The following is a 13,448-nucleotide window of genomic DNA, read 5'->3' as shown; positions in this document are numbered from 1 at the left end:
TTCCTAATTAACGAGTTGTAATGACGAGCTATCTGAACTTTAACTGCGGGGAAAAAACACCTCGTCAGTGTCTTCAATAACTCGTTTTTTTCAACGATCGAGATCGGTTCCGTTTATCAAATTTATTTCTAGCGTTCGTGTTTAAATCAACTAAAAGGGGTTCACGATAGCCCAGTTTGACGTTCGGCGATAAGTTACGGCGAAGCAAATTGACGTTATTGTTAAATGTTTCTTTAAATATCCGTTTAGCATTGTCGGTTCTTTGATGTACCACCGATGCATTCTCGAAAACGTCCGCGTCTGGCAACGAAAGTTATCCGCGCTGAATGTCGGATTGTCACATCTCGGAAAGCGTCATAGTTTTCTCAGTAATGTTGGCGGCGGCTATATATAATCGCGTGCACACGGGCACGCGAACCAGATAAGCATAAACGACGGTACAGTGCGCGAACACGCGGCGAAGGAAAGAGGGTGACAGTCGGAATCGCGATGGTCGGGTGACAATTCGCGCGATATCTCAATTCATTCTCCAAATGTCGGGTCGGGCGGTATCGAGCTATTCGTACTATTACGTGAAAACCATCGTCGAGGATGGCCGACCGCCAAAAACATACAAATTCGCGAAAGGGTAAGCATGTCGCTTTAATCTCCGAGACCAGCTTCGGTCACTCGATCGCGATCGAGACGAGTCGCGTGCCAAATGTCAGGGCGCAGCATTCATCACGTGCTTCGCAAGACTTAAAAATGTTTTTCTGCCCGCCTTAAAAATTAATTAAATTTGCGAAGAATCAAGCGATTAAAGAAATACGTCTTTCGCACTTTACTCTGGACAAAAAAAAAATTTTTGTTTCTTAGACATCCTGTACAAGCCACGAAGGACGCGTGGTCGACGGTAGGTCGTTACAATCTTCTGTCGCGTTTGCTACGAGGAGGACTCTCCGGTTCCGGCGACGTGCACCATCCCGCCAATACCACTTTCAAGGTTTGTTACCACATCCTCGGCTCCTCTACCCGTTAATTATTACTTATCTTCAACGCGATTCTTCGAACTGATGCGCTCTTTACACGCGCGGCAAAAACGAATGTTTAATTTTTAGTTGTTAACATTCTTCGTCGATAAATCTCGGATAATCCTTATTCAATCTCTAAATAAAACGCGACGCGAGAAAAAAATTTACTTCGAGATTTCGGGCGCCGATTCAGAGAAAGATTTTTCCCCCGTTTTTCTTTGACGTTTTTTTATCTCGTGAAAACAAGGATGGACATTCCTCACGTGCCAAAAGCGTATAACGATCAAAATTTACCGCGCTCCTAATTTGTGCTGTGCGATTTTTTCGAATATATTCCTGGCGAGTCGCCAAATTCTTTAAAATAAAAACAAGAGCCCTCGCGTGCGCGTGAACCACGATGCGTCGTGTCGACATATTTTTAGGCTCGCGACTTTGCGCTTGTACTGCGTCTGTGCAACATTTTCAGAGCTTTAACGTTTCTATCCTTTTAAAATTCTCACATTCTTTAAAAAGAAAAAATTTTTAATTCTAAGTTCTTTTTAAAACCGCACGCACAACAGCATTCCGATGGTGAATTATTCAATTTTCTGTTTCAATAATTATCATAAATATATTCAAATGATTATTTTTGTAAAATTACTATTTCATGTTTTTTAATTTGTTGCTAGAATATTTATCACTTAAATCCAAAGATCCGTTTCTTATTTTTACTGACGAGCAAACGTGCGTGACGATAATTAAATTGATTCGTTATTACTCAACTCGCTTTACTCTTCTCACTGATAACAATTAGTTTACAAAACGATTACAAAACGCGGCAAATATTACCGAATCATGCCGCGGAAAGAAACTGAGCTGTTCTAACAACATAATGATTCACAACATCTTCAAAACTCCCAAAATAACTTACGCGATTAGTCGACCGAAAATGTGCTTTGTGGCCTCGACTTCTAAGCTACTTGATCTCGTGAATACTCTACATCATCAAACTATCACAGAAGCTTTATCTACTGCCAAATTTACGTGTTTCTTCTTAGAATTCGCTAATATTTTTGATCCCATTAAAATAAAATTCAAAAAAAATTTTTAAGTGAATTAAATACGTGGTAAAATTCTCCGAGCGTAAAATAAAATTAACACGAGCATTCCTTCATTCGTATTAAAAAAAAAAAAAATTTACAATATAATATTGTATTATAGTGGAACTTTTGGCGGAGAACCGGTTCGTGAAAAGGACTTTCTTTTTCGGCAATGTACCAGAATCCCTTATAAGGAAAAACGGTTCAATGCGACGAAGTGCAGGCGTATGCCGGGCGCCGCGTTGGCGACATAGCACTGGCGATGAGGGAAGGGACAGTTGGTTCCGAAACAGAACGAATCTCTTACCGGATATGTTAGCCAGTGTACCACGCACCGTACGTTCGTTCGCGTCAATGTGGGCACGGCCACGTGCTCAGCGAAATCGATATCATCCGGTACCAACAGTCATATGACTTGCGATCTGCGATTCCAAGTTGCGCGGAAGACAAAAAAGGAAGATCGGTTCACGCGATTTCGCGACACAACGGTTCGATCATTGTACTGACTTTGTTACAAAGCGAGAGACAATTTTGCAATAGCGTTACACTTGCAATTCTTTACCACAATGCCGCAAGGTCGTGTCGTAACTCGATGACTCTGACTCCGCGCCAATTAAGTCGTCCGTGACGTAGAGTAGTTTCCACGATAGATCTAATTTCCTCTAGGTGCTCGTTAAAAGGCCGATAAGGTCGCGAACGCGAAAGACTTTGCGTTACTTCGCGCCGAGCCGTAGGTGATATCGAGTGGCGTTTCCGAATTCTGCCCGCCGGCTATTGTGCTCGATCGGATAATCGGGAAAATCGCGTGTCGATTATAATTGCGTACGATTACAGACAATCGGTCCCGACCGATTGTCGACATGCAAAAGTGTGTATATAACAAAGGAAATCGTTGCCGATGCACGCAACTCGTTTCGCGACTCGAGTAATGCCGCTTTTCGAAGGAAGCTGGCAAACGTCCCGAAAATCTATCAGTTGTGCATTTTAGACACATGGTGTAAGGTAAACATCTGACAGTGATCCCTTTGATAGTGCAGCGTAAAATTTATTGCGATTAGAACAGGCGTGGGCGGATTGTAGGCGTGAATTTTAGAGACAGAAATAGGTTTCCATAAAAATTATTTGTAAACTTTGCGCGCAGTTCGCGATTCTTTTGAAAAACTAATCTATGCACCTAGAGTTTTATAAATTTAATTCGAATGTAAGTTTGCAAGTAAAAATCGCTTTTCGGAATGTTCTACAATTTAAATCAACGCGTATTATAATTCTAATAAAATTAATGTGACAATATTTAATTACTATTAATTAAAAAAAAATAAATAAATAAAAATAAAAAAGAAACAAGGCTATACTAATTTTTTTAGTTGAAGTTAAATTTTTCTCTGCATGCGACTTTGTTCAGAATTGAACGACTTAATCGTTTAAAGATAATCCTCATGCTTACGTATATCAATAGTGATTAAACTTTTTAGTCATAACTCGGCTAGCCCGATAAGAGAATCAACGTTCCCGCGACATTGACAATAACTGGGGCTTAATTAGCGAGAGAAACATCTAAACTTCTCCCTGATCTCGATATCGCCAAGAAGACACGCAACCCATGCAATAAATCAATTGACCGCTGTCAAACCCAGATCTTATCGGAATAAAAACTTCTCAAGTGCGTGAAATGAGTTCGTACGGATGGAGCAGAGAGATACGCGAGCCAGAGTTCGTTCGGCAAAAAACGAAGAATGTAGAGGTGAGTATCTCGCACGCATCGAGACTTTTAGAACAATTTCCACAACGATACGATGATTAGTCAACGCGATAAGGTGATTTCAATTAACATGACTGCGAGAATTACGCCTCGGCCGTTTGAAATAACGCGCCCGCTTCCCAAATGGCGTAACAAAACCCGGTGACCAATTGCGAGAGGTGGCCGCCATTAGAACGTTGGCTTTTTCAAGGTTATACGAGAATCAAGGTACCTGGCGCGTGACGAAAGGCGAGGAGGAAAGGCCTCCGAGACCCGAGTGAGGGTTAGGCTCGCCACCGAACCCGGCGCGTAGAAATAGGTTACGAACGACTCCAGGCACCCACGTCGCGGCATTATCTTCTCGCGCTCTGTAATCCGTGCTAGTTAGTGACGTCTGACGGACGCACCGTACGATACAACGTTACACACACTCTCCGGCCACGTCGCACCGTACGACCGACTGGAATACGTAATTTTCGGACTGCTCACCGGGTCTGGGCGTAGCCGAGAGAAACGGGGAAGTAAACAAGCGACGATGAGCTATTACGGCGACGGAGGCGGCGCCGAGGACGTGTTTGTTAAGACGGCGGTCGAGATCAAGCGGTTCCTACCGTCGCTCTTCAATATCAAAGTGGTACGCTTACTTATCTCTCGGAAGCGGAGGGTTGACAATAGATGAGTAACGAGGCTCGCGAACTCGATAGTAAACAAATACCCGGATTTTCTTTTTAGTCTCGTTGCCGCGTGTTTGCCGAAATAATTTTTACTTGGTATATTTAAAAAATTGTTAGTTCTTAAGTAATTGTAAAATAATTTCTAGTTAGAGTATTCGTTCTTTCTCAATTATTTGGTACGTGGGGCTTACGTGAATTTTTTTTTTTACATAAGCATGACATTTTCATAAAATCATGTAACACATGTGCACGTCATTGAAATAAAATGTAGAAAATATCAAAAAAATTGCACGTCTGATTAATACTTTCACTAACACCTTCTCCTATTTTCCTAGCTCAGAAAGTGTTTCTCAGATCAAAAATCGGCATGAATTCGAATGGAATGGGTGCAGGTCTTTTACACAGTCAACACTAAAATTCTCTCTAATTAATGTCACGCATAATTACTCGTATCGTTCGCGAGATATCTTACAGTTGCATTATCGGAGATGGCAATAACGATGACGACATTGTACGAGAAATGTGTAATTGATACAATGCCGTTCTTTGTATGACACTCATTCGATAGAACGTATTCATTCTGCAGAACAATGTGCGTCATAACGTGTTTCAATACGTTGGAATTTATACAGCATGCAAGTTATTCGGTTTCCAATAAAGAAACTTTCGAAATTAAAATTATTGAAAATTTACTGGAAGCGGCAGAAAATAAAATAAAATAAAATTAATAATACTAATTAAAGATAATTATTGAAGAGATGACGAATTAAATAAATTATTTAATAATTAGTTTCCCAAAAAAAAACATTTCGCTTAAATTGCCTCTTTGCTATAATTATTTGTAATTCAAAATTAGTCCAATTTATTTAATGAAATAATTTGTACAGAATTTATGGTCACTATTTAATGCATTATAAAATTATTGGTAATGTACTTAATCAAAAACAATCTAAATATAAATCGAAACGTTACCTATTCCCATTGGAATGCTGAATTCGAAAGAATTGCTACTTACGCGTTTCGTATCACGACTGTTTATTTTTGATGATCTGACAATAAGTTAATGCGATTGAATTTTTTTTCTCCACAGAAAACTTTTAGAAAATTATTCGATTAATACAAATAAAAAATTAAAGAAACAAAAATTTTTTTTTTTTCTATTTAAACACCGACATTTACTTATTAGGTAATTATTTGTTTTATCAGAAAATACTCAAAAATGCATATCCGCATCACGCATTTACCAATTTGTTATCTTTTTACGTATGCGCAGCTGTTCGCGTACGCTTATCAAACAATATCGCAATCTAAATTGCGGTTAGTTGTCTTCCGCTATGTTATCGTATCGTTTCTATAAAGGGTACTCATATCAAAATTCCAGATTCGAACGAGAGAAAACTTTTCCGTCGAGTAGTATCGTTTCTCATTTCGCATCGGTCGCGTTCCTTCAAGCGAAGATTCGTTTTACTTACGCTGACGATTATTTTCCGCGAACGCGTTTATTCCTTTCCGTACAAAAAAAATACGCCTTAACTCGTCACTTCTCCATTCTCGTAGAGATGGATCTGCGGCGTAGCAAATACGTCAATTATCGCTATTCCAATTACATGCAGCAGGGTCTCGCGATTTTGAAAACCGGCTCGAGCGTCGAGGCCACGAAACTCGCGAATGATAACGAAACTATCGGCCAAAACAACAACATCTTTTATCCAACCGAACGCGCCTCTAAATATTCGGAAGCGAGCTTGTCGATCAAGTCTCACGACGAAAATTCTACGACACGGAAACGTAAAAACATGTACGACGATAAAGCAGTACGAACGACGAAAAACTTCATCGGGAAATCTTACTATAACGTAGGCCGTTTCTTAAAAATGTTTTAACCGGGAGTTTCTTCGTTTTCTTACTTAAAAAAAAAAATTTTTTATCTCATAATTCTTTTGCTTTTAAATAGATTTGCATTCAATATAAATAAATGTTTGCAGTTAGGGGAGAAGGGGTCCGGATTTAGACCACGAGGTGAGGTTCAGGACTTCAACACCCTAAGACGAGAATGTCTGGCGACAGGAAGACTCTTCGAGGATCCCGAATTCCCGGCCAACGATTCATCGCTATATTTTTCTCGCAGGCCGGACAGATACATAGAATGGAAGCGACCGATGGTTAGAATTCTCTTGGATTATTTCTAATTTTATTAGCCTTCGCTCGAGAATAATTTATAAATTGAACGCGCAAAAAGGGTGATAGCTCTTCTCAACGATCTCTAACGCACTCTACTTCGCAGGAAATCGCGGACGATCCTCAACTCTTCGTGGAGGGCTTTTCAAGATTCGATGTCCAGCAGGGAGAGCTGGGAGATTGCTGGCTACTGGCCGCCGTAGCGAACTTAACTATGCATCAGAATCTATTTTTTCAAGTGATGCCGGAGGATCAGAGCTTCGACGAGAATTACGCTGGAATTTTTCACTTCAGGTTTTGTAAACGACGCATTTCCCGACGTGCAGCAAAATTAATTTAGTTTACACGCCCTGTTATTGATTAAACCGGAATGTTTATATATATGAATTACGTGACTACATTTGCTAATTACCGAGTTGAATACTATGTATATGCAGTTGAATAATATACAAATTAAAAAAAGGCTTATTAATATAAAATTTCATTTTAGGTTTTGGCAATACGGTAGATGGGTCGACGTAGTGATCGACGATCGACTGCCTACCTGCCGCGGAGAGTTAGTATATTTGCATTCGGCCGAAACTAACGAATTCTGGAGTGCTCTTCTCGAGAAAGCGTACGCGAAGCTTCATGGATCTTACGAGGCGTTAAAAGGCGGCACAACTTGCGAGGCCATGGAAGATTTCACTGGTGGCGTAACAGAAATGTATCAAATGGACCAAACACCGCCAAATTTGTTTAATATATTGCTAAAAGCTTTCGAGAGGAACTCGTTATTAGGGTGCTCTATCGAGGTGAATTAACAATTATAATAATTTTTTTGTTTTACTCTAACCGATTATTAATTTGATACTCATTTCTTTTAGCCCGATCCTAACGTACTGGAAGCTGAAACGCCTCAGGGACTGATACGCGGTCATGCGTACAGTATCACTCAAGTAAAAAATGTGGAGATTCATATGCCAAATCGGAACGGTACCATACCTCTATTAAGGCTTAGGAACCCTTGGGGAAACGAGGCGGAATGGAATGGACCTTGGAGCGATCAGTGAGTACTCTCTCTCCACGCTTTGATAATTAAGCTTCCCCTCTCGAGTTCATGCTTTCGTCATCCGTCGACAGATCACCGGAATGGAGATTTATCCCCGATCATGAAAAGGAGGAGCTCGGCCTGACCTTTGACATGGACGGTGAATTTTGGATGTCGTTCCATGATTTTACCCGTCACTTTACTCAACTCGAAATATGCAACTTGAACCCGGACTCTTTAACGTCGGACGATCTCAGCGCCGGGAAGAAACGCTGGGAAATGAGCGTGTTCGAAGGTGAATGGGTGCGCGGAGTGACGGCAGGTGGTTGCAGAAACTTTTTAGGTAAGATAATTTAAATACTTAATGAACCGGCCTACCAGATGCATCTTAGTTGAATAAAAAACATGTATATTCGCAGAGACATTCTGCCATAATCCGCAATATCGTATCACGCTGGAGTCCCCGGACGACGATGACGACAAATGTACAGTGATCATTGCGTTGATGCAGAAGAACAGAAGAGCGCAAAGAAGAATGGGTGCCGATTGTCTCACTATCGGATTCGCGATATATCACGTATGCAATCGATTTATCTTTATCTTTATCTTTAAGTACTTTTCTGAGTGGCCGCGCGCCGCAAGATTGACCGACTGTCTGTTTTCGCTCGCTATCTTTCCGCACGCGCTACAAAGAAATTTACATCAAATATTATTTTGAATATTATGCCGAATATTCACTTAAATGTATCTCGAATCTAGAACCGATATATCTGTTGTATAATGTGTAACATTGTAAATATGAGTAGTGACTCAATCTACACGAAATCAGAAGTCTCATTTTTCAGTACAACTCAAGTTTAATCGGACGAATTTTTTTATGCATGCAAATATCTGAAGTTTAAATATAAAAAAAAAATATGAAAAAATATGAACGTTTTTATCAACGAGTTAATTTTTTATCTACAGTTAGAATATCCAGAGAGACTACCGAAACCACTAGACGTTAACTTTTTCAAGTACAATGCATCTGTTGGACGTTCACCAGCATTTATAAATTTACGGGAAGTTACGTGCCGATTCAAACTACCCCCAGGTGTTTACTGTATAGTTCCAAGTACTTTTGATCCGAACGAGGAAGGTGAATTTTTACTGAGAATCTTCTCCGAGAATAAGAACAATATGGAGTAAGTTTTATCTCAATATACTTATACCTATGTATATTACGACGTTGAAGAACTAAATATTTTATCTAAACATTTTATTTTGCAGAGAAAACGACGAAGAAGTCGGTATTGGAGACGTCGACGATAGGGTAAGGGTAGACTTTTTGGGTGAACGGAATATCCTTGATAATAGATTAATTCTAAGCGATACAAATGATTTTAATTGTTGAAGTAAAAAATAATTACTTGTAAAACTCGGTACATACGTTTGAAAGTATGTTTACTTTTCGAAATAATATTAAGAATAATTATGCACACAATATTGAATGATTAGCACAAAATAATGCTGTTTAGAATCAATTGCATAATAGTAACAAATTTTCGTACTAACTAATATATCGTCTCATCTCTCGCGACTTATAAAAACATTTACTAATAATTTACACAGCTTGATGCACTAAAGAGTGTAATAACAGCAATGCTAAAATTGCACAAAAAAAAATCTAACGTAGATGCAATTAATATTGTGTTCAACTAATGCCTGTGAAACTTGGTATTTGTCGTGTCGTCTAACTGATTGTCAATCACAAAGGTTTAGGCTGTCGCTATTTGCAATTGTAACTAATGATTCGCACGTTTATCTCGCTTGGCTTTTAGATACTTAAACCTGCAGGTGAAAAGGAGGACCAAAGTGAAGGAAACGTAAGTAACACGAGCGCTTGTATGTTGAAGCAATAGAAAGCTACGATATACGCTTTGTGTACGTGTGTTAAAAGTAAAAAAGATGCTTGAATTTAAATTAACTAATATAACTGTTTTAATCTAAAAATTAAAAAATACGTGGCAAAGACTAATTAAATTTATTCTTATATCAGCTATAATTAATAAGATATTAAAAGTAATTAAAAAAAAAATAGAATGTACGTTTAATTATTCTTATACATATTTTAGGTATTTAATTGTGCTTCAAAGATTTTTTTTTTCGTACCTTTAAAAAAAAATGTTGCTAATATATTGCATGTATACTTTTACGTTTCATTAAGATTGTTTCTTTTATCATTGTTAGGTACGCGAGGAACCCGAACAAGACCGTAATACGGAGAAGGTCCGAGAATTCTTTAAGAAACTCGCCGGCGATGATTTAGAAGTGGACTGGACGGAGCTAAAAGATATCTTAGATTTTGCTATGAGAAAAGGTAAATGTCCGTCGCGCTCTTTACACGAATATTTTTCAAAATATGTAAGTTTTAAATACGATATTCCTCGCATATGATCGTATCTGATTCTGATTATATAAGCTTTGCTTCTTAGCTTTTCTAATTTTCTTGCTCTACTTGCTCAGTGTTTTGATTTTTTTTTTTTTTTGCAATTATTGATAGCCTTATACGTTAATCACGCTTCATCATTAATTTTGTACTTTTGATATTTTCACCTGCACAGTTTACTTCTAGCCTGACAGTCAATTAATTGATTAGAAATTCGTTTCTTCGATTTCTCGTTAAAGTTTACCTACTTAATTTCGTTCGGCACACGCTGTACAGCATTTTAATGACTCGTGTTAATGAGTTCGCACGCTTATCTCCTACCTTGTAATTTGTATCTACAGTACATAAATACATTTGGTCCAATATTAATTTAATCAACTTAAAGCAGGCAATAATCGTTAAACAAACGTATAAAAAAATATATGAGAAAGATATAAGTTTATTTATTATATTTTATTTAATCTTGCGAGAACTAAATCGTTAGAGCACGTGAAAGTTAGAGAAATATGAATAATAATTATAATAAATGTTGTAAACCGTTATGGCCCAAGTGTACGTATGTCAAACTCAAACCTAACATGTAGCTGTGTGTTACGGGTAGAGTTACCGCAGTTGGCGCATCGTAGCGAGGTTCATCCCGAAACTGTCGGAGACAACGGTTCGTTTATCGACACACTCATCTCACTGCTGTGCGGCATTATTTGTAATAACGAACAGTACAATAAACCCGTAGGTAAGACAAACATCTACCACCGAGTTGTTTACGTCGTTGCGCTGCGCAACGATTATGTCGGAACACTCGTTTCAATTATTTACTCGTATTCTTAAAACACCCACACCCACACGTACGCACATGAAATATGCTTCCATCGTATGGTGAACTAATAGTGTCAATAAATGTCAACGTTAACAGCTTGACGCTCTAATTTATGTCTTTATAAGGTAGGCTCTGTTCTATGACGACACTTCTACTGCATGCTTTATCAATTAACAGAGAATGAAACGTTAATGAATTACTCGACTTGTCGACACGCGTGTGAAGTATGTGATATGTTATAATCATAGAATTTGTCACGTGTAATCTCCGTTTAATTTGTACTGTCCTTTTTACTTTATTTGAAATATGGGTATTTAAAAAAATTCAAATTTTAGTGAAATGTTATTTCCTTGCGCGAAAAATCACAGCAGATGACATGAATGTGTTTTTCAAATTGCAGAGACACACGACAGAGGCTTTAGCAAAGATGTATGTCGCAGTATGGTCGCTATGTTAGACGCTGATCATTCCGGGAAACTTGGTTTCGAAGAGTTCAAGGCATTGTGGAATGACATTAAAAAGTGGAGGGTAAATCTAACATTTTTCTTAATAGAACCCGAAACTTTTTAGCTCGCGAGAATACGTAATGGGCTTTCGTAACGTTTACGGTAAATATTTCAGGCTGTTTTCAAGCTGTACGACAGAGACGAATCGGGATATTTAAGTGCATTTGAATTAAGACAAGCATTAAACAGCGCGGGATACCGTTTGAACAATCACATTCTAAACATCCTAGTTCATCGTTATGGTACTAAAGATGGCAAGATTACTTTTGATGATTACATAATGTGCGCCGTCAGGCTTAAAACTATGATTGGTAAGAGATACCTTCCATTTAATAATTTAACAATTTAATAATCGATAATAAGTGCAGAATAAAGTCCGTCTTTACGTTCTTACAGATATTTTTAGAGAGAGAGATCCAGACGAAACTCACACGGCCACGTTTACTTTGGAAGAATGGATGGAGAAGACACTTTATTCGTAATAACATAATAGTTTCTCCTCGTATCTATTTAACTTTGCCTAATTCTTCCGAAACGAGATTTTCTCTATATATCAGATTGTGATGATAAACGGCCGTATATATGCGAAATACCTATTTTTTTAATGGAAAGTTGCAAAGGGGAAAGTCTTTTTAAACTTGTGAGAAAATGTGTAACATGCACACGAAGTTGTTTAATTTTTATTCAAATTTTTGTTATTTAAAGCGCCTACGTGAACTTTTGCCGTAAATTAGAATGTAAGAAAGAGAAGTGTTATATAATTTAAGGATTCCATAATATAAATATTCTTCTAGACCTATTGGTTGATTGATTGCGAAGGGAGATGGTATTGAGTGCCTTAATATGCTTTAAACAATTGCAGCCCGTTATCTAAACGTTATAAAAATATACAATATGTATAATTTATTGGAACATGTTAATGCACGTACCATGCTAGTCCATAGATTTATGCAAGTTTTCAATTCGAACGAGAAGTAACAAACTATTAATTTCATTTATTTTTATAAAGCAGATAAACGTACGTTGAAAATCAAATAAGTGTATGTGGATACGGTCGAGTATCAGAATGCAAAGCGCATATTTTTTATTAATATATATTTAATTGTATCTAATATATCTATATTATATATATAAATTAACCGAATTCGTACTTAAACCCTGTGTTTTAATTAGTTGATATATAATTATTTGTACATTTATCATATTGAATTTAATTAATTTTTCTATCCTAGCAGTTTTCTTTAATGTAAAGGCAAAAATTATTGAAGCGCGTATAGCTAATACTGCTGAATTAATACACAAATTAATTTTTCTTCTCTACGCGATTGCGCCAAGTATGGCAGCAGACCCTCGCTCGTCCCGACAGATGACGGCACCAGCCGGACGAGGAACAGAAACGGAAAGACTTTCAAATATTTCGCGTTAATTTTTTTCTAGTAAATCTCCCACCCGAATTACATCATTTCAGACAATATTTGAGAAAATATTTAAGAAAAAAAGATTTGTGACTCACCGGCCGATGCGCAGCAGCGGAATTGCCAGTACAGCAATAATCTGTAACAAATAAATATACAACATTAATGTAGAGATGCTGAAAATATATTTTACTGTTAAAAAAAAATGTATACGCGTTTCTGAGTATTAATTTATCAATTAAAAAGGTAAAAATATAATTATTCGCTATCTAAACGTAAAAGCTATTATAACGGAAAGGAAAAATAATTCTTACCTTGGGTTGTTCCGCTGAGGCAAAATGCCTGTTCCGAGGCCTCCTCCTCCTCTCAGAACTGTCTCAGGACGTCAGGTCGGATAAGCCGGATCCTCCTTCAGCACACAATACATTATTAATACTACTAAACTAGCACACAAATTAATTTTTCTTTTCTACGCGATTACACCAAGTATGTCGACACACTCTCGCTCGTCCCGGCAGATGTCGGCACCAACCGGACGAGGAACAGAAGCGCGAAACCTTTTCAAATATTTCG

General features: G+C 37.8%; 1 protein-coding gene and 1 long non-coding RNA gene across 12 annotated transcripts in view; one reads left to right on the top strand and one right to left on the bottom strand.

Annotated features, from left to right (window-relative positions):
* LOC139102566 (uncharacterized) overlaps positions 1–13,448 on the bottom strand; it is a 68,070-nt gene that overhangs the window by 53,260 nt on the left and 1,362 nt on the right. For both annotated transcript variants that reach the window (XR_011545726.1, XR_011545725.1), the window contains exon 3: positions 12,974–13,284. This is a non-coding gene — a long non-coding RNA (uncharacterized lncRNA). The remainder of the gene's footprint in view (positions 1–12,973; positions 13,285–13,448) is intronic.
* Calpb (calpain-B) lies at positions 152–12,662 on the top strand. 10 transcript variants are annotated; one of them, XM_070656549.1, is made up of 16 exons: positions 152–628; positions 856–982; positions 6,487–6,663; positions 6,786–6,973; positions 7,170–7,473; positions 7,546–7,727; positions 7,802–8,052; positions 8,129–8,286; positions 8,676–8,893; positions 8,979–9,021; positions 9,530–9,574; positions 9,939–10,068; positions 10,739–10,870; positions 11,355–11,482; positions 11,576–11,771; positions 11,857–12,662. In XM_070656549.1, the coding sequence occupies exons 1-16, from the start codon at positions 534–536 to the stop codon at positions 11,940–11,942; spliced, it is 2,460 nt and encodes an 819-aa protein (XP_070512650.1). In that variant the 5' UTR covers positions 152–533; the 3' UTR covers positions 11,943–12,662. The 10 variants fall into 10 exon arrangements, with proteins under 10 accessions (XP_070512650.1, XP_070512653.1, XP_070512652.1 ...); XM_070656552.1 differs by lacking the exons at positions 152–628; positions 856–982 and adding exons at positions 2,399–2,577; positions 3,562–3,830; XM_070656551.1 differs by lacking the exons at positions 152–628; positions 856–982 and adding exons at positions 2,399–3,091; positions 3,562–3,830.

Source organism: Cardiocondyla obscurior, linkage group LG05 (genome assembly GCF_019399895.1).
Source record: "Cardiocondyla obscurior isolate alpha-2009 linkage group LG05, Cobs3.1, whole genome shotgun sequence".
NCBI lineage: Eukaryota > Metazoa > Arthropoda > Insecta > Hymenoptera > Formicidae > Cardiocondyla > Cardiocondyla obscurior.
Note: the sequence above shows the minus strand (reverse complement) of the source record. Positions and strands in the feature narration are given on the sequence as shown.